The 26,271-nt window shown below is 39.4% G+C and overlaps 3 protein-coding genes across 6 annotated transcripts in view; 2 read left to right on the top strand and 1 right to left on the bottom strand.

Annotated features, from left to right (window-relative positions):
* LOC105027450 (zinc finger protein OZF-like) overlaps positions 1 to 26,271 on the bottom strand; it is a 541,343-nt gene that overhangs the window by 99,724 nt on the left and 415,348 nt on the right. The gene's annotated exons all lie outside the window — the stretch shown is intronic.
* LOC109614779 (zinc finger protein 420-like) lies at positions 846 to 7,864 on the top strand. The gene is made up of 3 exons (XM_029115982.2): positions 846 to 1,366; positions 3,140 to 3,338; positions 5,692 to 7,864. Exons 1-3 carry the CDS (start codon positions 1,340 to 1,342, stop codon positions 7,356 to 7,358), a joined length of 1,893 nt encoding a protein of 630 aa, XP_028971815.2. The 5' UTR covers positions 846 to 1,339; the 3' UTR covers positions 7,359 to 7,864.
* On the top strand, positions 17,230 to 22,136 carry LOC105031298 (zinc finger protein 239-like). 2 transcript variants are annotated; one of them, XM_029116019.2, is made up of 3 exons: positions 17,230 to 17,636; positions 19,438 to 19,600; positions 21,084 to 22,136. In XM_029116019.2, exons 1-3 carry the CDS (start codon positions 17,610 to 17,612, stop codon positions 21,908 to 21,910), a joined length of 1,017 nt encoding a protein of 338 aa, XP_028971852.2. In that variant the 5' UTR covers positions 17,230 to 17,609; the 3' UTR covers positions 21,911 to 22,136. The 2 variants fall into 2 exon arrangements, with proteins under 2 accessions (XP_028971852.2, XP_028971851.2); XM_029116018.2 differs by having other exon boundaries at positions 19,402 to 19,600.

Below are 26,271 nucleotides of genomic sequence, written 5' to 3'. Positions count from 1 at the left end.
GTTTTGGTTATAATGGAACAAAGGGAATGTGTCCTGATTGAGCTGGAATGTGCAGGATTTGTCACACCCCTCTCCTGTCTTTAAATACTGTCGATTGCCTGTTTTTATTTAGCGACTATTCACTGTTACTTTGTAACCTGCGTATTCTCTCCTTGCAAGTTTATTAAAGCCGTTTATTGCGCAATTGATTTCTCCTGTCTTACCTACCATTTTCATAGAACTGTTTTGTACTTTAGAAATTGCCATCACACTACTCAAAGAAAAACTGACCATGGCAGGCATAGTGAGTATGACTGTGCATGTGTATGTATGCATGTGTCTGTATTATAACTGCACTCAGCAGCTTTCTAAACCACCAACAATGTCTCATTCATGACTAACCAAAACTTTTTTAGAGGCACTTCAGTTTTCAAATGAATGTATTTCAGTTGTTTGTTATCAAACTATTTTAATCCTGAAACAACATATAATTAAATGTTATTGGAAAATACCATTTTATTTTACATAATTGGTACAAGCATAATCAGACTAGAGTGCAGTAGTCAAAGCAAATACACTTTTGTTTTCTATATCAGTGCTTGAACCGCTTGAACCTAGTGTTATATCTTGACAAATGATATTGAACTATGAGATAAAGTTGTAACATTAGTTTACTCTTCCTCCATTAGTACACTCAACGTAATTGCGTCATACGCATACATGACACCTAGTGTTGAAACGTGTGTCAAACCAGGATGTACCCAAATTGACCAATGGCGAACATCAGTGGGTGTTACTTAATATTCAGGAACCCCCATTTAAACTGACCAATAGCGAACATTAGAGGGCGAAACTTAATACTCAGGAACCCCCATATTAAGTAATGCCCCCGATTTGCGGTCTGCAGATATACCTTATTGCACAGGACGCTGATCAGTAGTTATTATGACCTGTTACTGACCAGTATTTGTAAGTGGGTTAACTCAGTGTTAATGGATAATTTTCCGAGTGACGAAATAACACAGCAAATCCAGTGACGACCGCTGGGTCTTTCGGTACATACGGATATTAACTAAATCGTATTTTATTGTTAGTCCTTAGCTAGTCTAATTAAGCTTGCTAGATATCTTCCGTTGGGCAGAGTACTGTTTAGAAAAGATAGGGCGAACTCCAATAGTGATTCCAGATACCAGTGAATTCTGGGGGTTTCCTCTGCCTGTTACTGAAGAAACGTCGACTGGTCTCTGATCAACTCGCAACTTTCCTACTTTTTTTCACCTGCGCCACTTTAGACCTCCCTGGAACATTCGCTCCGCTTAACCGCAAGAGAGGACTTCGCCTTTGTTCCCCAGTCCGTGTTATGGAGGAAGACCAGGCCTGCACCGTCGTAAGAGTTATATATTTGTCCTCGTTTCAGAGCTCTGTAATGGTTTAAAGGTGTATCCTATTATTTGTGTGCATTTATGTTGGGTTTTGTATTTACGTCTTACGTGAATTACTTCATTCATGGAGTTGTATGTACTGTTCACAGGGTTTCTGCGGGGTCATAAAACGTCTCAAATTTAACAATAAGAATTTTAGGCCATAAAAACGTCCGGATTTTCCATATAAGGTCATAAATTACATTTAGCCACGTCTTAAATGTATATGCTCGTCCATTCATTTGTTCTTCCATCAAAATGCGCTGGCGGCGGCAATGGCATTCATTAGTTTCACCTATTGTAGTTCTGTCTGAGGAATCTAAGTGGTATCACAGCGTCCCAGAACTACAAGGTCCGTGCGGCAGTGCAGCAAACAGACTTGAAATCATCCTTGCTATCACAATGGGAAAATGTACCTCGATCTATGGCTCGAAGACGTAGTGTTTAGTAGTTGGCTCAAGCCCGTCGCAAACAATCGTTATCAAGCCTATTGCACTCTGTGTATGAAGGCGTTGGAGCTGTCTAGTTTAGGCCTAAAAGCCTTGAAGTCGCATGCTAAATCGGAAAAGCATCTCGTTGCTGTTAAAGGCCTGCAGCGGGTGCAGACGATCCGTCAGTTTTGAGAAATTGCCTAAGTTGAAGAAGGTTATCACCATTAAAGGGGACGAACTGAGAAAAAAGTAATGCCATAATAATATTCTGAATTTGTCAACCCCCTACTCTTAAATCTTGCTGTTAATTTTGTTGTCAAAGGGCAGCCCTGCCGGAGACAGAATTTCTAGGCGCAGCCAGGGGCCGGAGGGTGTCAGGTTTGGGGACCACACGATTTCGTCTCTGCTCTTTGCAGATGATGTTGTCGTGTTGGCCCCTTCTAACCAGGACCTTCAGCATGCACTGGGACGGTTTGCAGCCGAGTGTGAAGCGGTGGGGATGAAAATCAGTACCTCCAAATCCGAGGCCATGGTCCTCAGTCGGAAAAGGGTGGCTTGCCCACTTCAGGTTGGTGGAGAGTGCCTGCCTCAAGTGGAGGAGTTTAAGTATCTAGGGGTCTTGTTCACGAGTGAGGGAAGGATGGAACGGGAGATTGACAGACGGATCGGTGCAGCTTCTGCAGTAATGCAGTCGATGTATCGGTCTGTCGTGGTGAAGAAAGAGCTGAGCCGCAAGGCGAAGCTCTCGATTTACCAGTCAATCTACGTTCCTACTCTCACCTATGGTCATGAGCTTTGGGTCATGACCGAAAGGACAAGATCCCGGATACAGGCGGCCGAAATGAGTTTTCTCCGCAGGGTGGCTGGGCGATCCCTTAGAGATAGGGTGAGAAGCTCGGTCACCCGGGAGGAGCTCAGAGTAGAGCCGTTGCTCCTCCACATCGAGAGGGGTCAGCTGAGGTGGCTTGGGCATCTTTTTCGGATGCCTCCGGAACGCCTTCCTGGGAAGGTGTTCCGGTCCCATCCCACCGGGAGGAGACCCCGGGGAAGACCTAGGACACGCTGGAGGGACTATGTCTCCCGGCTGGCCTGGGAACGCCTCGGTGTCCCCCCGGAAGAGCTAGAGGAAGTGTCTGGGGAGAGGGAAGTCTGGGCATCCCTGCTTAGACTGCTGCCCCCGCGACCCGGCCCCGGATAAGCGGTAGAAGATGGATGGATGGAATTTTGTTGTCATTAGCCTAAGTGATTGGGTTTATCTTTTTTCTTTCATTGTATCTCTTTTTTGTTCCCATCCCACATGTTCATCAGTCATGTATGGGTCTGGTGTGGTCTTTATTTTATCAGATGGAGGAGAAACCCAACCTGCTGCTCTCCTTCCACACTGAGATCAAACAAGAGTCACTTGATTCAGAGATGACATCAGTGAAGCAGGAAGACTGCAGTCAAACACTGGGATTGAATGATATTACAGGTGAAGAGGAAGAGATTGAGGGTTTAATTAATCAGGGTAAGAGTTGTTCATCAAGAACATTTAATGTCTTTTGTTTTGTTTTTCTCCTCATGGAAGGGGTATATGCCATTTCCTGCAACCTTTTTTCCAACCGTACCTCTCAGGTTTTACATTCATACACAATATATTTGTACACCGTGACTACGTTAAGAACGAACATCATTTGGCACAATTAAGTTTATCATAATATCACCTGTGATTTTGTTCCTTAATGGCTTGCTATAACGTTGCTTTTTAACATTTCTCTATTATGTTGTTCCTGAAAATGAAAAACGCTTTGTTGGGCAGATATTATATGCTTATAAACCTAATGGGTCACAACAAAAACTGGAAAATGTATAGGTTAACATTATGTTCTGTCTGTCACACTTGCAGCAAACGGAGTTAAGCACATAGGCAACATTACGAACTGGATGTTCATGTGTTAGTTTGCTTGAGTGCAGCGTAACAGTGGAATATGTTTATATATCTTTTTAAAACAAGGTTTCCAAAGGTCTTTAGGCCTATAATAGGGTCTTAAATTTTACACCTAGATGTCTTTGCAGCCTCTTTGGTTTTAGTAATTTATTCTCAATTAAGATATTAACACATTGTTTTAACCAATGGGTCAAAGTCAACAATAGACCAGCAATAATCATAATTGAAAAAACGAAAGCTGAAAGTGTAGAATGTATAATAAATAACTTACTAAAGGAGAAAGTTATGAACCCCGACGAGATGTAATTTTCAATTTGATTGAAGCATTTGTTAATTGTCCCCTGTGGGAAAAAAGTTATAATCCCAAAATGTATTTATAAATAAACATGTCATTAATCGGGGGAGCAATGGGAAATTAGGAAATTTTACAGCATGCCCACTGAGAAGGGAATATCTACCCCGAATTGCTGTTTTCCACCAGATGAAACCGGTACAACTTGTAAAGTGTGTAGTTACTGACAAATCTGAAGATGTAGAAGATGTTTTGCACATTTTGTTTGTTTTTCAATGACTATTGAGTACCTGGACATAAAGTTGTGCGATGAGGTTAATCTGCCCTCAGTGAATTTCTCATCCGTGCCACCGGGCGCAATGAAATGTTCAAACACATTTGAAGTTAATATCACTCCAAGTACATGGTTTTGGCATTACCGTGCAAGGCTTAGTGGAAAAAGAAATGCACCTTTCACCAAACACTGTTGCTAAAGGGCCTCCTGATTCTGACCTATGCCAATGCACTCATGATTTCAGTATTATTTTAATAAATTGTTTCAGGAATCAATCATGTTTTTTTTTTTTTTTTTTTTAATATTTCCTCTGAAAATGTAGTTTTTTTTAATACTTTTAATACAAATTACATTAACTAAAACCTATAAATGTTTGTAGCTGCTGCCACTTATTTGGCGTGCCAATATGCTATAATAGAATAAGTAATTGAGATGAATAAGGAGTCCGGAGATTAATGAAAAAGTGGATTGAATAAACATACTTTTCCACTATCTTATGAGAAAGGCAGCCTACTGTACAGTGTGCAATCAAGACCAGGATTTATTTGGTTGAGATGTACGAAGACGTTTGAGGTGTCTGATGATTTTCAGCTACTACTGACCTAGTAGCAGCGGTGGAGGGGTACCGTACATTTCACAGACCCCTATATTACTTATTGCCAACTTAACTGCCTTGAAACTCTGTACTTTCCAGAGGACCACACTGCATGTCACATGGTTGAAATGGTGTGAAATTGGCAACATCAACAAAGACAATCTGTCTGCATACTTCCAAAGTGTTTTAAGGACAACAAAGTTATTTCATCACACTACCTTGGTGCATTTTGGCCCCCTTTTTAGATTCACTCAATAATTGAATACCATTTGCTAGTATATGCATATACCTTGCTTGAGCCTCTAAAGGAAAGCTATAGACCAACTCTAAAACTATAAAGCTTGACGTAACAGCATAATGCGAGAATATCCCAATCAGAGCTGATTTTGTAGTCTGCTGAACCACTGGGCACACCACATCACCATGGCAAACTCATGTCACTGAATAATATAACTAATTAGTTGCACTAATTAATGTGAATAAATAGTTTACATTTCTGCTGCTGCCGAAATGTCTGTGGATGTCATGGATGCATCCGAGAACGTGTTCAAATACGTTTTAAACACAACTCCACATTTGAAACATATGGCGGTTCATTTTGCAATTAGTAAATAAAACATGCTTGCATGCTTCCATCACTTCCATAGATTTTTAGGTTCTTTTGGGCTGAAGAAAATTTCAATTTGAAGACTATTTGTATCTAATGTAATGGAATGCATATATTTTGTTAAGCCTGGAAATAACAAACTAACATTTCTGATGTCTGTCACAGATTGGATTCCAGAAGTGGAGACATTTTCTACATTTGGAGAGAAACAACACAAAGACAACGAAGTTAAGAAGTCTTACCACTGCTCCCATTGTGAAAAAAGTTTTCTATCTATATCACAGTTGAAACTTCATTTTATCATCCATGCGGGAGAGAAGAAATACTCCTGTTCTGACTGTGGCAAGAGTTTCAGAAAATCAGCTGCACTTTCACAACATCAGAGAGTGCACACAGGAGAGAAGCCTTACCACTGTACCTATTGTGGAAAGAGTTTCTCTTCATCAAGTTACCTAAAAGTTCACCAGCGCCTACATACTGGAGAGAAGCCCTATTCCTGTTCTGAATGTGGGAAGAGTTTCTTTGATATCTATCAACTTAAAACTCACCAGCACGTACATCTTGGAATGAAGCCTCATTCCTGTTCTGACTGTGGGAAGGGTTTCACTACTTCAGCAGGACTTGCTCGCCATCAGAGAGTGCACACAGGAGAGAAGCCTTATTCCTGTACCGACTGTGGGAAGAGTTTCTCTTCATCAAGTTACCTAAAATGTCACCAGCGCCTACATACTGGAGAGAAACCTTACTCCTGTTCTGACTGTGGGAAGAGTTTCAATCATTTAAATAACTTAAAAACTCACCAGCACCTACATACTGGAGAGAAACTGTACTCCTGTTCTGAATGTGGGAAGAGTTTCAGTACTTCAGCAGGACTTGGTCAACATCAAAGAATGCACACAGGAGAGAAGCCTTATTCCTGTACCAACTGTGGGAAGAGTTTCTCTTCATCAAGTTCTGTAAAATGTCACCAGCGCCTACATACTGGAGAGAAACCTTTCTCCTGTTCTGACTGTGGGAAGAGTTTCAATCAGTTAAATAACTTAAAAACTCACCAGCGCCTACATACTGGAGAGAAATTGTACTCCTGTTCTGAATGTGGGAAGAGTTTCACTACTTCAGCAGGACTTGCTCTACATCAGAGAGTGCACACAGGAGAGAAGCCTTATTCCTGTACCAACTGTGGGAAGAGTTTCTCTTCATCAAGTTCTGTAAAATGTCACCAGCGCCTACATACTGGAGAGAAACCTTACTCCTGTTCTGACTGTGGGAAGAGTTTCACTACTTCAAGTACACTTACTCTACATCAGAGGGTACACACAGGAGAGAAGCCTTACTCCTGTACTGACTGTGGTAAGCGTTTCTCTCAGTTAATCGGCCTTGAACGTCACCAGCACATACATAGTGGAGAGAAACCTTACTCCTGTTCTTACTGTGGGAAGAGTTTCATTCATTCCTTTACTCTTACTCTACATCAGAGAGTACACACAGGAGAGAAGCCTTACTCCTGTACTGACTGTGGTAAGAGTTTTACAAGTTCAGGTCCACTTACTCAACATCAGAGAGTGCACACAGGAGAGAAGCCTTACTCCTGTGCCGACTGTGGAAAGACATTTTCTTGGTTAAGCAGCCTAAAATCGCACCAACGCATACATAGTGGAGAGAAACCTTACTCCTGTTCTGCCTGTGGGAAGAGTTTCTTTTCATCGTCTCAATTTAATGTTCATCGGAGAATGCACACCGGGGAGAAGCCTTACTCCTGTTCTGACTGTGGGAAGAGTTTCTCTCGATCAGACAGCCTTAAATCTCACCAGCGCATACATACTAAAGATTAGACTTACTCCGTTTCTAACTCTGGCTAGAGTTTCTCTCAATTAGGCAGCCTTTAAGCTCACCAGCGCATGCATACAAGAGAGATCCCTTACTCTGATTCTGATTCTGGGAAATGTTTCAGTCATCTAGGTTCCCTTCATACTCATCAGTAGATGCTTACTGGAGAATAACCCTACTTCTGAATGTGGGATGTGGTTTATGACATCATCTAAACTTAGAGTACATCATAGAGAGGGAAGAGTTTCTCATAATCAAAGAACTTGTTGGAAAGAGATTAAATGCTTTGGAGACAGTCAGATACTTTAGAACAACTGGAATATAAATAATGCACTCACTATCCAAGTCTAAACAGTTCAGGGATGTATTGTGGAGAAGTATTTTGGAGTAACTTAATATGGTTTGGCTAAAGAATTAGGGGAAGGATGGTCATTGTTCTATGGGAGAGATTTTGTAGTTGATCTGTGTGGAATATTATGTATTGTTAATGTTATTAGTAGTATATATTAATGTTGCTATTATATATTCTCTTTTTTTTTTAAACTAATGTTATCATATATTAATATTTTTGATATTATGATTATATTAATATTATCATACAGTTATTTTGTAGTTCTTATTTTAATGTGCACATATCATGGTGGATTGTGACATGTTATGTATTTCTTGTGTAGGGCATGCCCATGTATATGAAGGGGTGACATAATACAACTATTCTCTTAAATATATTATTAGATTCAGACATAAGGCAAATTTAAGGAAAAACCAGCAGTGTTTCAGTAAGGTGTTGGGCCACCACAAGCCACCAGAACCGCTTCACAAGCCACCAGAACCGTGTCTTGGCATGGATTCTGTGAGTCTGTGGAACTCCTGGAAGGTAGGAATGTTATTCTTCCAAAATATATTTCTCATTTGGTGTTTTGAGGACACATTTGGTGTCTTGATGATGGTGGTAGAGAGCGCTGTCTAGGGCGTTAATCCTAAATCTCCCATAGGTTTCAGTTGGCTGAGATCTGGTGTCTGTGAAGGCCATAGCAAATGATTCGCATCATTGTCACACTCATCAAACCATTCAGTGACCCCTCATGTCCTGTGGGTGGTGGCGTTGTCAACCTGGAAGAGACCCAATAATTAACCCTCTGTCAGAGTCACTTAAACCCTTTCCTCTTGCCATTTTGATCCAAAATGTAGATCAGCTGGGCCGACTTGGCACTTTAGTATTTTTTGTCACAGAGCCTGATAGGATGCTTATTGCTAAGTTGTATCATGCAGTACACCCGCGTGGAAGCATCTTATATCACAAGCATGTTCCTCCACTCATTCATTCAGGTTAATCTTTTAATTTGTCTCACGTCTGAATGTTTGTATGTTGTGACAAACTCAGCCAAGGAAAATGTCTGAAAATGTGTCCAAAATTTACGTGGAGGAAAAACATTGAAAACATTCGGAACAACAAACTTAATCACACACTTCAACCTGGTGAAAAGGCAATACAGAATCAAAGTAGAATCTCACTACTAGGGCTCCAATACCAGGAACACGTGGAGTGGTCTAAGAACCATCACTGACTATAAAGGCAACACGGGTAGTGTGGGGGAAGTATCGGCTTCTCTCCCAGAGGAACTGAACTCTTTCTATGCTTGATTTGAGAACATCATCCCTGGCATGGATACTCAAATGAACCAGGATGGCTGCCCTTTCCAAATGACCAGGTCAGACAATTACCGCCCTGTACCATTCACCAATCATCATGAAGTGCTTTGAAGGGCTAGTTAAAACACATCACAGACTCCATGCCTGCAACACTTGACCCACTACAGCAGAGGTGTCAAACCGGTTCCACGGAGGGCCGTGTGTCTGCAGGTTTTTGCTCTCTCCTTGTACTTGATTGGTTAATTAGGTCACTGATTGGTTAGTTTCTACCCTCACCTGGTTGTGTAGGTATGAACTAGGAACCAATTTATAGGAAAAACCAAAAACCTGCAGACACTCGGCCCTTTGTGGAACCGGTTCGACACCTGTGCACTACAGTTTGCCTACAGACATAACAGATCCACAGAGGACGCCATCGCTCTGACCCTCCACTCTGCACTCTCTAATCTGGACAAAAGGAACACATATGAGAATGCTGTTCATTGACAGTAGCTCAGCCTTCAACACCATTGTGCCCCACAAGCTAGCGGTGAAGCTCAGGGATCTGGGTCTCGACCCCACTATGTACAGATGGATCATGAACTTCCTGACGGGCAAACCAATTATAATGACTGTTACTTTTGAAATTTTAACTGCACTGTCAGGAGTAGGAAAACCAAGCATTTCATTGCCGTAACTTGTTATTGCAAATGACATACCTGTTTATTTTTTTAAGTGTATTCCATTATTTTAATGACTTCATTCTGAGATGAACAGGATAATGAATTTGTTTTTAAATGATTCACAGAAATCGCGTTTAGAAACAACATGTATGTAGATGTTCCTTTACTACAAACTATGGTTGACAAGACAAAAACTAAGGGAACAGCTATCCCATCATGCAGGAACTCCTTTAAGATAGTTGGAAAGCATTCCAGGAGACTACCTTGTGAAACATATTAGTGAGAATGCAAAGTATGTGTCCAGACATTTGACTGGAACTGTACAGTATGTGTGTGTATTTGCATTTAACTTCACTGATTTGTAATATTATGAAACTGGAACTGTCTGCTTGTTGAAGTGTTGAATAAACATTGATTTATTGTTCCAAACCGTTTTCTGTGTTATTCTATGTGCATGTTGTTTTACCTGAGGTTCTCAGGTGAATTGAAATGTAGGGCCTGAATACCTAGAAGACCCAGGTTATAGTACTAACATGAGTAAACCCAGGTTATGGTCCTAACATCAATAAACTCAGGTTATGGTACTAACATGAGTAAACCCAGGTTATGGTCCTAACATCAATAAACTCAGGTTATGGTACTAACATCAATAGACCCAGGTTATGGTACTAACATCAATAAACTCAGGTTATGGTCCTAATATAAGAGCTCTAGATAAGGATCAAAGCAATCCTCACTTGTGTCTTTGGTGGAAGCTAATTCATTTCAGAGAAAATACAGGTGGTATTCTGGGGATGCCAACCAGACAGTAAATCCTAGGATAGATGTTGATTGTTTGTATCACGTTTTAAATACACAATCACAAATTATCTCAGAGAAACTGATGAAAAGGCAAAAAGTGGTACAACCATTCCTGGGTTCCCCTACTGATTAGTGTCTGTCTTCACAGCATTAAACGGAGAGATGTTAATTAAGCTAGGAAATTTAAAATGCTAAGTTTTTATTTGTTTTGTATGCCTGCCCTGCTAAATAACTATACATTTTTATTCTACTATCTTTAAACAGGGAGCGCATACATACTGGAGAGAGACCTTACTCCTGTTCTGACTCTGGGAGAGTGAGTTTCAGTCATCTAGTTTTCCTTGAAACACATCAGCGGGTACATACTGAAAAGAGAGGGGAAATACCTTCGGTGGATAGCATGACTTGCCAGGGACATTTGAGTCCAGTATTAACATAACAACGTGTTCATGTTTATGGGTCCAATCCACTAGTTCTTACAATGCTGATGCTGTATGAATGGAACGATTAATGTGGGAGGTATGACTTCTGTCTTTAACGATTAACAGATACAGTTTTACACTTTACTATGTTGGCCACTTTTATTTTTGAAATATTCCCCATTTTCACGACCAGGAAGTGATTTTTAATTTGACTCAGAAAACGTAGGTGAAACGTAGGTGAAATATAGGTAAAACGTATGTGGATCTCAAATTACACACTATATATTAAGTACTATAAGCACATACTTTGCAGGTGATGGTGAAGTATGTACTGTTTACTATATAGTAAGCTAGTGTGGTCAGACACCTAAGGACCCAGTCTACCATCACCAGGTCAGTGTGGTCAGACATCCCAAGGACCCAGTCTACCATCACCAGGTCAGTGTGGTCAGATATCCCAAGGACCCAGTCTACCACCACCAGTTCAGTGTGGTCAGACATCCCAAGGACCCAGTCTACCATCACCAGGTCTAGCATCTACCAGACAGTCAATCACATGCCCAGTTCAGAATTTAAGTTTAGCTTCAGCTTGAAATAGAAGATTTTGTCAGATTATGCCTCACTTTAAAACGTTGGTTGTTAATTCATGTGTGTTCTTTTTATGATGGCTGTGGCGTTTTATTGCAATTACACTAATGGTTATTATGTTATTCTAATGTAATATATGTATCAAGGGATGACACAGAGACCTGAGCTAGACAGTAAGCCAGGGGTGCCAGGAGATGTCAAAGAGCCCCTCCCAGCTGCATCAAGCACCAGATATGCTGTTCTAAAATGACCCAATGGTGAGCCAGGCCTATACTGTAAACTACACATATTAGGTAGCAGCTATTAGCGTCTAAACTTGTGGATCCCTTAATTATACCTTTCCATAGAGATGTGACACATCATTTATTGTGTATTTCAGACATTTCAAGATGTTGTAAAACATTTCCCAGAACACAGCATGGTACTAGGAAAAGGGCTTTCAACAGCTCCTAAAATCCTAAGCTGTAAGGACAATTCATGGCTTGAATATTCTGTAAGTCCAGATTCAACTTATTGTTTCGCCTATTCTTTCTCTGCCCAGTACACCTGAATCACAGTCAGGTTTTTGTAACTGGAGAAAGGTGCTGTTTAAAGATTTTGGGTTTAAGCTCCATTCAAAGGCAGAACATCACATTAATGCTATGTATTAGATTAGATTCAACTTTATTGTCTTTCAACAGTACAAGTACAGTACAGCGAAACGCATCCTTGGAATCGGCACAAAAGGGCTATTGACAGCAACTCATCAATGTTAGACGTCATAAATGAGGACCATAAAGAGAAAGTGGAGGAAAACTGTACCTACATTAAAACAGTTGTTGCACTGACAGGCTGACCCCCCCACCCCTTCAACCTCTGCAGCATTGCTGGCAGAACACATACATCTATTTCCCAAAGACATCCTCTGGATATGACGCAGAGCATGTGCACTCAACTTCTTTGGTCGACCACAGCAAGGCCTGTTCTGAGTGGAACCTATCCTGTTAAACCGCTGTATGGTCTTGGCCACTGTGCTGCAGCTCAGTTTCAGGGTCTTGGCAATCTTCTACAAAAATGTGAGGGGTGTACTCACTTTTGTGAGATACTGTTTACCTGAGAGACTTCTGAAATGAGAAGATTGTTGTTAAACCAACCACACAGCAAACATGTTGAAGTGGTAGGGTTAAGAAAATGTAAAGCACAGTTTATGAGAGCATTCATGTGTCGTCAAACTTCGACATGTCAACACAATCTAGACTGAGCAAATTTGTAATTCACAGGAAAAATCCATAGCTATTGGCCTCATCTATATATATTCAAATTGAAAGTAGATACTGGCTTCCTAACATAATAATGATCGGAGATTATTCTAAATACTGTTCAAAAGAGCAAAATATATACTTTTCAAAAAGAAAATAGTTCTTTCACATTTTGTTTGTCTGTTGGAGACTTATTTTTTCTTTGCACTCTAACAGATACTTTTCTCTTGCTTATATCCTGTCAACAAATCGTAGCATAAACAGGTATTTACCAGTAGAAATACATTTGTCCAATGAAATTTATTTGGATGAGCACACTGATTCAGACCTGAGATGCCAGGTGAAGGCAATCAACTAACAGGTAGAACCAGAAGTGTTTCGCGCCCTCCAGGACCGGAATTGAATTGCCCTGTGCTAGGCTATTTATTTGTTGCACTAATGTCAACTACAGGGACTTTTGGAGGCAAGGTAACAGTGGAAAGTGTGATGGTAATTTCATCGATCAGAACTCTTAAAGGAGGAAGTACAGAGATAAAATTCTCTTGGCATAATTAACAGTTTATTTGCAAATAGAGAGACAAACGCTTATAAAATAATCATCCGAGGACTATCTAACTTAATCCATGAACAGTCCGTATTTATTCAAGTTAAAAGGGGAGTGTGTTATGGAAATGTTGAACTAAGGTACATTTGGGAAATGTCTGTATTTCCATTAGCTGGTATGTGAATCTTTACTTTGATTGTGACACACCTGTATAATATCAGAGGATTATTAGGTACCTTGACCATGTTCTCCTGCCTAGACCAAGAAGGGTGCCAGTCCTTTGTTTCTTAGGAATCTTAGGAAATGTATTTATACGATTTTGACACTTGAATACTTAGTGTATATTGTAAAAATTTATTGTAGGAAATGTTCAGGAGAGAGGATAGAATAATTCTATGCAAAGAAATCTAGGGGCACTGTGTAATTGTTGCTGGTGTTATACTCCACCCATACCATTGGCCACAATGTGACTCAATATGAAATACATATTGACTCATATAGAAAAAACTATTCTATACACCGCAGTGAATGTATTGTAGGAAATGTTTAGAAGACTCTATAGAGTGATTATATGCAAAAACATCAAGGGGCACTGTGTATTTGCCATTGTTGCTGGCATTTTACTCCACCCATTCCATTGGCCACAATGTAACTCAATGCATATGAAATACATATTGGCCTATAAAATAAATACTATTCTATAAGCCACAGTGAATGTATTGTAGGAAATGTTCAGGAGACTCTATAGATTAAGTAACAGGTCATAATAACTACTGATCAGCGTCCTGTGAGCAACATTAAAGAAACCCTTCCGGGTCACGAAAAGTCGTTTTTATTTTATTACTTTTTTTATAAAAGAGACCAACAAATAACTTCAAAACGGAGATAAACACCAGCAACAATTGCAAATACAGAGTGTCCCTTGATTTCTTTGCATATAATCAATCTATAGAGTCTCCTGAACATTTCCTACAATACATTCACTGCGGCGTATAGAATATTTTTATAGGCCAATATGTATTTCATATGCATTGAGTTGCATTGTGGAAAAAGAGGGTGTGGAAATATTGTGTTGCTAGATGTAGCACACCATTCCCCATGATTAGACAGGTTTGTCTTACTCTACACATTCTCCTGGACATTTCCTACACTGCTTTCTCTGTGGAATATTCAATAGTTTATTAGTTATGAGGCAATATATATTCCATATTCTGTCATTGGAATTGTCAGAATTTTACCCTTGGAACGTGTTTTAACACCCACTTTTTATCGAAATTACTCTTAAATATGATCATATTTCAATTGATGTCAATGTTTTGAGAGGTACATGTTCTCAAACAATAAACTCAATTTATCTCAGTTTTTAAGTAATTCGTTGGTCTCTTTTATTTTGAAAAATTCCAGATTTTCGTGACCCGGAAGTGTTTCTTTAATGTTGCTCACAAGACGCAGATTCATTATGACCTGTTACTGACCAGTATTTGTAAGCATAGACATAATAAAGAATAGACGCCGCATCGACCGCTACTACCTACTGGCGCTGACGAGCCGTGGGACCGCCATCTTGGACCGGTCAGCCACTCCACTCAATGTAATCTGTTTTGGCAGGTGAAACGAGCTGTCATCGCATTTAATTGATCATACCTCAGTGAATACCTTCGGGTTTTTTTTTTTGCTGCAAAGGTCATACATGTAGCTATGATACAGGACACATGGTTCGGCGTATTTTAATATTCATAGTTTTGTATTCATCAAAACTGTGAACATAATCCCCAAAAAGGGAGAAAAACAGGAACATTTCCAGTTTGACTATCATTCTGATTGAAACACCTAATGTGTAAATAGTGGCAGTAAAGTCAGAAATATATATTTCTCTCTCTCTCATTTCACAGCCCCCATCCCAACATACTCACATGGGTCCCAGTCTAAAATAGCAGGATGAAATGAAAAGTGACAGTTTTTTATTTAAACTGCACATTTACTTTGTTGAAACTCCCTTGAAAAGTCTTCAAACTTAATTAATGTAGCAATTTTCAAAACACAGTTACAAGTGCTTTTCAGAACCCAGAGGGAAAGAGATCAGGGCTAAGACAATCACAAACACAAGGACATAATGTAAAGATAAACTTCATTATACACAAGCTCACAAACCCAGTGTAAGGCAAAGGAGACCAACATTTGGATTCCTGGAGACACACCATGAGGCTAGAGTTCATGAAACACAAACAGACAGAGGTATTTACAGACCCACCAACACTTACAGCAGTATTCACATAAAATGTGACAGACCACTGTTTTCAGGCAGTTTTAAACCATTGCTTTCAGTTTCAGTGTTAATCTTGTCAGAATGATGACAGATATGACATAAAGATACTATGTGTGATGAGTAAGGTTAAAGTACAGATATAAAACTTTGAATTAGTTTTGGGAAGCTGGAATTTAGGATTAAAGTCTTGAATTGTCGTGGAACCACACACATGCACACGCTCTAAAACCCCTGAAAGAGGACAGTTCTTCCTCGTGCTCCCTTTCTGCAGTTCAAGAGAGGTGAGTTTGGTAATGTGGTGCAGCCTTATTTTGAGAAACACAGACACAACCAATGACAACAAGTCAGAATGATGGTTGTCGATGCCAAACTGAGTCTCCTCAATGTGTTCCCCAAGCAGAAAAACATCCTCCGTTCCAATCTCCTCCCGGACGATGTGTGTGACTGTCGACACCTTAGGAGCTGGCATTGGTGAAGCTTGGCGGATCACCCTCTCTGCAGCACTCAGCACCTTATTAAAATAATAATTTAAAAAAAATACATTATATTGATATAGTGCTTTACACAGGTGAGACACCACACTGAACCATCAGGCGGTGGAAGATGGCCTGGAAGTGCCGATGGATTGTTATTCCAGCCTCCTTATATGGAAAACAGGCACACAATACATACATTACTCATAAGACAAAGATATTCATTAGGTATATTTTCAAAATTGTAATTAAAAGAACACAAACCCTACCTGACGCTCTGATTGAATTAATTAGGAGCTCCAAGTGATCTTGGCTGAACCGGTAGGTGAGCACATACCGCTGAACTAAATAAGCTTGTTTGAAAACCATTCTACTATCAGATGTTCTGTTGCCTTTATTTTATGTGGGGTGGGTATGAGACATGAGAGGTAACTTACTTTTGTTAGGGTGAATTACATGTGAATAATACACAGTGTTGGGCAAGTTACTTGGAAATTGCAGTGAGCTAAGCAATAAGTTACTCTGTCATGAATAAAGCTTCACTACACAAAAGCTACCACCCAGTCAAATGTAGCAAGCTAAGTAACACAAACACAGCAGTAGGCTAGTTCATTACATAGGAAGCTACTTTAAGTTGTGCTAATTTCACATGACAAGAAAAGTAGCTTGTGTGGCCAAGCTACTTGGTAAATAAAGGAGTTACTACTACTGAAAAGTTACTTGATTCTGGAAATAGTGAAGCTACTACCAAAATACTAAGTTACTAGCTAAGCTAGTACTGCCCAACAATGATAATACCGTCTTTTATTTATATAAATATATAATTAGATGGCCAATGTTATACCAGTAATATTTGCTTTATTTCTACAATAGCATTCTTGAGTCAGTTGTAATCTCAGTGTTAAGTCAGTGTTATAGAATATGACTTATCAAGTCTCAGTTCGCCGGCTGGTGCAGTAAACATAGCCTAGCTAGCTGGATACGACTTCAATACATTAATATCAAAGATCCTTGCTCCTTCTCAACTCTCTGGTAATATTCTAGTCACAAAATACAACCAATAATACGGTAATGTTAAATCTTACTTGTGAAAAGTAATCCCCGAGCCCTGCTTTCGATAGTCCGCCGATATGAGCAGGAATATGCTCCACAGTGCTCTGGCATCGTGGCTTCAGCTGTTACGCAAATAGGAGTATGACCGGTCAAAGATGGCGGCCGTACTTCTCGCGCCCCAGCAGCCAATGCGGTGTCTACTCTTTATTATGTCTATGTTTGTAAGTAGGTAAACTCAGTGTTAATGGATAATTTTCCGAGTGACGAAATAAAACAGCAAATCCAGTGACAACCGCTGGGTCTTTCGGTACATACGGATGTTAACTAAATCGTATTTTATTGTTAGTCCTTAGCTTAGCTAGTCTAATCAAGCTTGCTAGTTATCTTCTGTTGGGCAGAGTACTGTTTAGAAAAGATAGGGCGAACTCCAATAGTGACCCCAGATACCAGTGAATTCTGGGGGTTTCCTCTGCGTGTTACTGAAGAAACGTCGACTGGAACATTCGCTCCGCACAACCACAAGAGAGGACTTCGCATTGGTTCCCCAGTCCGTGTTATGGAGGACGACCAGGCCTGCACCGTCGTAAGAGTTAAATATTTGTCCTTGTTTCAGAGCTCTGTAATGGTTTAAAGGTTTATCCTATTATTTGTGTGCGTTTATGTTGGGTTATGTATTTACGTCTTACGTGAATTACTTCATTCATGGAGTTGTATGTACTGTTCACAGGGTTTCTGCGGGGTCATAAAACGTCTTAAATTTAACAATAAGAATTTTAGGTCATAAAAACGTCCGGATTTTCCATACAAGGTCATAAATTACATTTAACCACGTTTTAAATGTATATGCTCGTCCATTCATTTGTTCTTCAAACAAAATGCGCTGGTGACGGCAATGGCATTCATTGGTTTCACCTATTGTAGTTCTGTCTGAGGAATCTAAGTGGTATCACAGCGTCCCAGAACTACAAGGTCCATGCGGCAGTGCAGCAAACAGACTTGTCGAAAGAAACCCGCGCGAACTCCGAACATACTGTATCATACCGAGTCACTGCTTTGTTTAACTGAAATCGTCCTTGCTATCACAATGGGAAAATTGACCTTTAACGATCTATGACTCGAAGACCTAGCGTTTAGTAGTTGGCTCAAGCCCGTCGCAAACAATCGTTATCAAGCCTAATGCACTCTGTGTATGAAGGCGTTGGAGCTGTCTAGTTTAGGCCTAAAAGCCTTGAAGTCGCATGCTAAATCGGAAAAGCATATCGTTGCTGTTAAAGGCCTGCAGCGGGTGCAGGCGATCCGTCAGTTTTGAGTAATTGGCTGAGTTGAAGAAGGTTGAGGAGGAGATCACCATTAAAGGGGACGAACTGAGAAAAAAGTTGTGCCATAAAATAATTGTTAATTTACAATGTTACTTTATAATGTTACAATTGTTAAGTGTTGTTCTTGATACTCGCACTCTTAAGAAATTGGAACCTTCAAATAATAAAACTTCTTAAAACTAAAATAAAATGAAAATCACTAATAAAAAAAGACATTTGAAAGGAATTTTAATGACTGAAGTTATTTTTCGTAATTCGTGTAGGTCATAAATTCAAATCATGATGGTCATAAAAAGGTCTTAAAAAGTCATAAATTTGACTGATTAAACCATGCAGAAACCCAGTGTTCATTAGAATTAAATCTGATTTGTATTAAATTGTAAATATCTAAATCTTATCGGTTATTACAATCACTTTGGTGTTCTTTGAAGTAAGGTGATTAGTAACATAAATACAAGCACATAATAAATATATTTTTTAGAAAGTTTAAGCAAAGACAAATAATGAAGGATCTTGTTTCAAACCTTTAATTGCATTTCGAAGGTACATCATATATCATATATATTTTTAAAAAAACATCAAGGGTAGCCTATTGTTTTAATCCATCTACATTTATAAATGAAACATTTAGCAAGAATAATCAAAGGTTAATTCATCTTAGTTTTTCTGAGAATACAAAATGTTCTCTCATTTAAACAGAGTAGATGTGTATATATATTCATCATGTGCATTGATGACTATAAGTTAAGATAAAATGTGTTTTGACGTCATCAGAAGTAGTTTTGGCAAAAGTCCCTGTTGAATGTTATTCTCCTAATAGGATCCAACAGAGAGGCTCTAGTATTAATACAGTCCAATTCCAGACAGAAAACCCAAAAATCTGTCAGAACTGTAAGGAATATTCTGAATTTGTCAACCCCCTACTCTTAAATCTTGCTGTTAATTTTGTTGTCATTAGCCTAAGTGATTGGGTTTATCATTTTTCTTTCATTGTATCTCTTTTTTGTTCCCATCCAACATGTTCATCAGTCATGTATGGGTCTGGTGTGGTCTTTATTTTATCAGATGGAGGAGAAACCCAACCTGCTGCTCTCCTTCCACACTGAGATCAAACAAGAGTCACTGGATTCAGAGATGACATCAGTGAAGCAGGAAGACTGCATTCAAACACTGGGATTAAATGATATTAAAGATGAAGAGGAGGAGATTGAGGATTTAATTAATCAGGGTAAGAGTTGTTCATCAATAACATTTAATGTCTTTTGTTTTGTTTTTCTCCTCATGGAAGGGGTATATGCCATTTCCTGCAACCTTTTTTCCATCCGTACCTCTCAGGTTTTACATTCATACACAATATATTTGTATACCCTGACTACGTTAAGAACGAACATCAGTTGGCACAATTAAGTTTATCAAAATATCACCTGTGCTTTTGTTCCTTAATGGCTTGCTATAACGTTGCTTTTTAACATTTCTCTATTATGTTGTTCCTGAAAATGAAAAACGCTTTGTTGGGCAGATATTATATGCTTATAAACCTAATGGGTCACAACAAAACCTGGAAAATTTATAGGTTAACATTATGTTCTGTCTGTCACACTTGCAGCAAACGGAGTTAAGCACATAGGCAACATTACGAACTGGATGTTCATGTGTTAGTTTGCTTGAGTGCAGCGTAACAGTGCAATATGTTTATATATCTTTTTAAAACAAGGTTTCCAAAGGTCTTTAGGCCTATATTAGGGTCTTAAATTTTACACCTAGATGTCTTTGCAGCCTCTTTGGTTTTAGTAATTTATCTCAATTAAGATATTAACACATTGTTTTAACCAATGGGTCAAAGTCAACAATAGACCAGCAATAATCATAATTGAAAAAACAAAAGCTGAAAGAGTAGAATGTATAATAAATAACTAACTAAAGGAGAAAGTTATGAACCCCGACGAGATGTAATTTTCGATTTGATTGAAGCTCTGCATTTGTTAATTGTCCCCTGTGGGAAAAAAGTTATAATCCCAAAATGCATTTATAAATAAACATGTCATTTATCGGGGGAGCAATGGGAAATTAGGAAATTTTACAGCATGCCCACTGAGAAGGGAATATCTACCCCGAATTGCTGTTTTCCACCAGATGAAACCGGTACAACTTGTAAAGTGTGTAGTTACTGACAAATCTGAAGATGTAGAAGATAAATGTTTTGCACATTTTGTTTGTTTTTCAATGACTATTGAGTACCTGGACATAAAGTTGTGCGATGAGGTTAATCTGCCCTCAGTGAATTTCTCATCCGTGCCACCGGGCGCAATGAAATGTTCAAACACATTTGAAGTTAATATCACTCCAAGTACATGGTTTTGGCATTACCGTGCAAGGCTTAGTGGAAAAAGAAATGCACCTTTCACCAAACACTATTGCTAAAGGGCCTCCTGATTCTGACCTATGCCAATGCACTCATGATTTCAGTATTATTTTAATAAATTGTTTCAGGAATCAATCATGTTTTTTTAAATATTTCCTCTGAAAATGTAGTTTTTTTTTAATACTTTGAAACAAATAACATTAACTAAAACCTATAAATGTTTGTAGCTGCTGCCACTTATTTGGCTGAAGAAAATTTCAATTTGAAGACTTTGTATATAATGTAATGGAATGCATATATTTTGTTAAGCCTGGAAATAACAAACTAACTTTTCTAATGTCTGTCACAGATGGGATTCCAGAAGTGGAGACATTTTCTACATTTGGAGAGAAACAACACAAAGACTACAAAGTGAAGAAGTCTTACCACTGCTCCCATTGTGAAAAAAGTTTTCTATCTATATCACAGTTGAAACTTCATTTTATCATCCATGCGGGAGAGAAGAAATACTCCTGTTCTGACTGTGAGAAGCGTTTCAGTACAGCAGTTATACTTGCTCGACATCAGAGAGTGCACACAGGAGAGAAGCCTTACCACTGTACCTATTGTGGAAATAATTTCTCTTCATCAGGTTACCTAAAAGTTCACCAGCGCATACATACTGGCGAGAAACCTTACTCCTGTTCTGACTGTGGAAAGAAATTCTCTTGGTTAGGCAGCCTAAAAACGCACCAACACATACATAGTGGAGAGAAACCTTACTCATGTTCCGCCTGTTGGAAGAGTTTCCTTACATCATCTGAATTTAGTGTTCATTGGAGAACGCACACCGGAGAGAAGCCTTACTCCTGTTCTGACTGTGGGAAGAGTTTCACTCGATTAGGCACCCTTAAATCTCACCAGCGCATACATACCGGAATGAAGCCTTACTTCTGTTCTGACTGTGGGATGAGTTTCTCTCGATTAGGCACCCTTCAATATCACCAGCGAATACATACTGGAATGAAGCCTTACTCCTGTTCTGACTGTGGGAAGAGTTTCTCTCGATTAGGCAGCCTTAAATCTCACCAGCGCATACATACTGGAATGAAGCCTTACTCCTGTTCTGACTGTGGGAAGAGTTTCTCTCGATTAGGCAACCTTAAATCTCACCAGCGCATACATACTAAAGATTAGACTTACTCCTTTTCTAGAGAATAACCCCACTTCCCTTCTGAATGTAGGAAGTGGTTCATGACATCATCTAAACTTACTATTCATTGTAGAGTACATCATAGAGTACTCACAGAAGAAAAGATATGCATCTTTTCTGCTGGGGGAAGAGTTTTTCATAACCAAAGAACTTGTTGAAAAGAGATTAAATGCTTTGGAGACAGTCAGATACTGTAGAACAAGAGACTGGAATATAAATAACGCACTCACTATCCAGGTCTGAACAGTTCAGGGATGTATTGTGGAGAAGGATTTTGGAGTAACTAAATATGGTTTTGCTAAAGAATTAGGGGAAGGATGGTAATTGTTCTGTGGGAGGGATTTTGTAGTTGATCTGTGTGGAATATTATGTATTGTTCATGATATTAGTACTATATATTAATGTTGCTATTATATATTAATTTTTTTTTTAATCTAATGTTATCATATATATTATTTTTTTTGATATTATGATTATATTAGTATTATCATACAGTTATTTTGTAGTTCTTATTTTAATGTGCACATATCATGGTGGATTGTGACATGTTATGTATTTCTTGTGTAGGGCATGCCCATGTATATGAAGGGGTGTCATAATACAACTTATCTCTTAAATATATTAGGAGATTCAGACATAAGGCAAATTTAAGGAAAAACCAGCAGTGTTTCAGTAAGGTGTTGGGCCACCACAAGCCACCAGAACCGCTTCACAAGCCACCAGAACCGTGTCTTGGCATGGATTCTGTGAGTCTGTGGAACTCCTGGAAGGTAGTTATTCTTCCAAAAGATATTTCTCATTTGGTGTTTTGAGGACACATTTGGTGTCTTGATGGTGGTGGTAGAGAGCGCTGTCTAGGGCGTTAATCCTAGATCTCCCATAGGTTTCAGTTGGCTGAGATCTGGTGTCTGTGAAGGCCATAGCAAATGATTCGCATCATTTTCACACTCATCAAACCATTCAGTGACCCCTCATGTCCTGTGGGTGGTGGCGTTGTCAACCTGGAAGAGACCCAATAATTAACCCTCTGTCAGAGTCACTTAAACCCTTTCCTCTTGCCATTTTGATCCAAAATGTAGATCAGCTGGGCCGACTTGGCACTTTAGTATTTTTTGTCACAGAGCCTGATAGGATGCTTATTGCTAAGTTGTATCATGCAGTACACCCGCGTGGAAGCGTCTTATATCACAAGCATGTTCCTCCACTCATTCATTCAGGTTAATCTTTTAATTTGTCACACGTCTGAATGTTTGTATGTTGTGACAAACTCAGCCAAGGAAAATGTCTGAAAATGTGTCCAAAATTTACGTGGAGGAAAAACATTGAAAACATTCGGAACAACAAACTTAATCACACACTTCAACCCGGTGAAAAGGCAATATCAATCAATCAATCAAATTTATTTATGAAGCCCTTTTTACAACAGCAGTTGTCACAAAGTGCTTTACAGAGACACCCGGCCTTAAACCCCAAGGAGCAAACAACAGCAGTGTTGAATTTCAGTGGCTAGGAAAAACTCCCTAAGGTTGAATTTTAGGATGAAACCTAGAGAGGACCCAGGCTCAGAGGGGTGACCAGTCCTCTTCTGGCTGTGCCGGGTGAGATATTAAGAGTCCAATTGGAATAATAAATACATTTCTCTGGGCTAAATCCAGAGTCTATTTGATTTTAGATTAGGTCAGAAGTATGACCAGGTGGACAAGGACAGGGACAGCAACGGGCCCCCCAAACCAGGTTATCCTTAGGTGTGGACCAGGACCTCATCTCCTTCTAAAATTTAAAACTGGAGGAAACTGAGAAAAGTTAGTAGTACATCCCTCATGTCCCCCAGCACAATAATATAGCAGCGTAACACCTTGGAACTGAGACGGGGGGGTCCGGTGACACTGTGGCCCTACCCGGGGGAGGCCTCAATACAGAGTCAAAGTAGAATCTCTATACCAGGAACACGTGGAGTGGTCTGAGAACCATCACTGACTATAAAGGCAACACAGGTAGTGTGGGGGAAGTATCGGCTTCTCTCCCAGAGGAACTGAACTCTTTCTATGCTTGATTTGAGAACATCATCCCTGGCATGGATACTCAAATGAACCAGGATGGCTGCACTTTCCAAATGACCAGGTCAGACAAATTATTACCGCCCTGTAGCATTCACCAATCATCATGAAGTGCTTTGAGCGGCTAGTTAAAACACATCACAGACTCCATGCCTGCAACACTTGACCCACTACAGTTTGCCTACAGACATAACAGATCCACAGAGGACGCCATCGCTCTGACCCTCCACTCTGCACTCTCTCATCTGGACAAAAGGAACACATATGTGAGAATGCTGTTCATTGACAGTAGCTCAGCCTTCAACACCATTGTGCCCCACAAGCTAGCGGTGAAGCTCAGGGATCTGGGTCTCGACCCCACTATGTACAGATGGATCATGAACTTCCTGACGGGCAAACCAATTATAATGTTACTTTTGAAATTTTAACTGCACTGTCAGGAGTAGGAAAACCAAGCATTTCATTGCCGTAACTTGTTATTGCAAATGACATACCTGTGTATTCCGTTATTTTAATGACTTCATTCTGAGATGAACAGGATAATGAATTTGTTTTGAAATGATTCACAGAAATCGCATTTAGAAACACAACATGTATGTAGATGTTCCTTTACTACAAACTATGGTTGACAAGACAAAAACTAAGGGAACAGCTATCCCATCATGCAGGAACTCCTTTAAGATAGTTGGAAAGCATTCCAGGAGACTACCTTGTGAAACATATTTGTGAGAATGCAAAGTATGTGTCCAGACATTTGACTGGAACTGTATGTGTGTGTATTTGCATTTAACTTCACTGATTTGTAATATTATGAAACTGGAACTGTCTGCTTGTTGAAGTGTTGAATAAACATTGATTTATTGTTCCAAACCGTTTTCTGTGTTATTCTATGTGCATGTTGTTTTACCTGAGGTTCTCAGGTGAATTGAAATGTAGGGCCTGAATACCTAGAAGACCCAGGTTATGGTACTAACATGAGTAAACCCAGGTTATGGTCCTAACATCAATAAACTCAGGTTATGGTACTAACATGAGTAAACCCAGGTTATGGTCCTAACATCAATAAACTCAGGTTATGGTACTAACATCAATAGACCCAGGTTATGGTCCTAATATAAGAGCTCTAGATAAGGATCAAAGCCATCCTCACTTGTGTCTTTGGTGGAAGCTAATTCATTTCAGAGAAAATACATGTGGTATTCTGGGGATGCCAGCCAGACAGTAAATCCTAGGATAGATGTTGATTGTTTGTATCACGTTTTGAATACACAATCACAAATTATCTCAGAGAAACTGATGAAAAGGCCAAAAGTGGTACAACCATTCCTGGGTTCCCCTACTGATTAGTGTCTGTCTTCACAGCATTAAACTGAGAGACGTTAATTAAGCTAGGAAATTTAAAATGCTAAGTTTTTATTTGTTTTGTATGCCTGCCCTGCTAAATAACTATACATTTTTATTCTACTATCTTTAAACAGGGAGCGCATACATACTGGAGAGAGACCTTACTCCTGTTCTGACTCTGGGAGAGTGTGAGTTTCAGTCATCTAGTTTTCCTTGAAACACATCAGCGGGTACATACTGAAAAGAGAGGGGAAATACCTTCGGTGGATAGCATGACTTGCCAGGGACATTTGAGCCCAGTATTAACATAACAACGTGTTCATGTTTATGGGTCCAATCCACTAGTTCTTACAATGCTGATGCTGTATGAATGGAACGATTAATGTGGGAGGTATGACTTCTGTCTTTAACGATTAACAGATACAGTTTTACACTTTACTATGTTGGCCACTTTTATTTTTGAAATATTCCCCATTTTCACGACCAGGAAGTGATTTTTAATTTGACTCAGACAACGTAGGTAAAACGTATGTGGATCTCAAATCATACACTACATATAAAGTACTATAAGCACATGTAGTCTATCTAAAAAGGGGGACATAGAACTATTAAAATACAGACAGACACTTGTTGCGTTTCCCCCGATCTCTGTATTATGAGTGCCATGTGCGCCAAACTCGTCTCTTTTTCTACAATATGGGTATATAACAATTATACAAACATCACATTTACACTTATGAACATCCTATTCGCACAAACTCATATTTACATCATGCAAAAGATTCCCAATATAAAAGATAAATAAAAAATAAACCAAAATCAGGTTCTATATTGCACTATTAAAATGGCAATTGTTTTTTCATTCCAATTGGAGAACCCGTGTCCAGTCAAGTGGCTCCTTCCTCCACCCTCTCCTTGACTGTGGTGTAGCTGGAACCATCAGT

This window comes from Esox lucius, chromosome 20 (assembly GCF_011004845.1).
Source record: "Esox lucius isolate fEsoLuc1 chromosome 20, fEsoLuc1.pri, whole genome shotgun sequence".
In the NCBI taxonomy this organism is placed as follows: Eukaryota; Metazoa; Chordata; class Actinopteri; order Esociformes; family Esocidae; genus Esox; species Esox lucius.
This window is presented reverse-complemented; position numbering and strand designations above follow the sequence as displayed.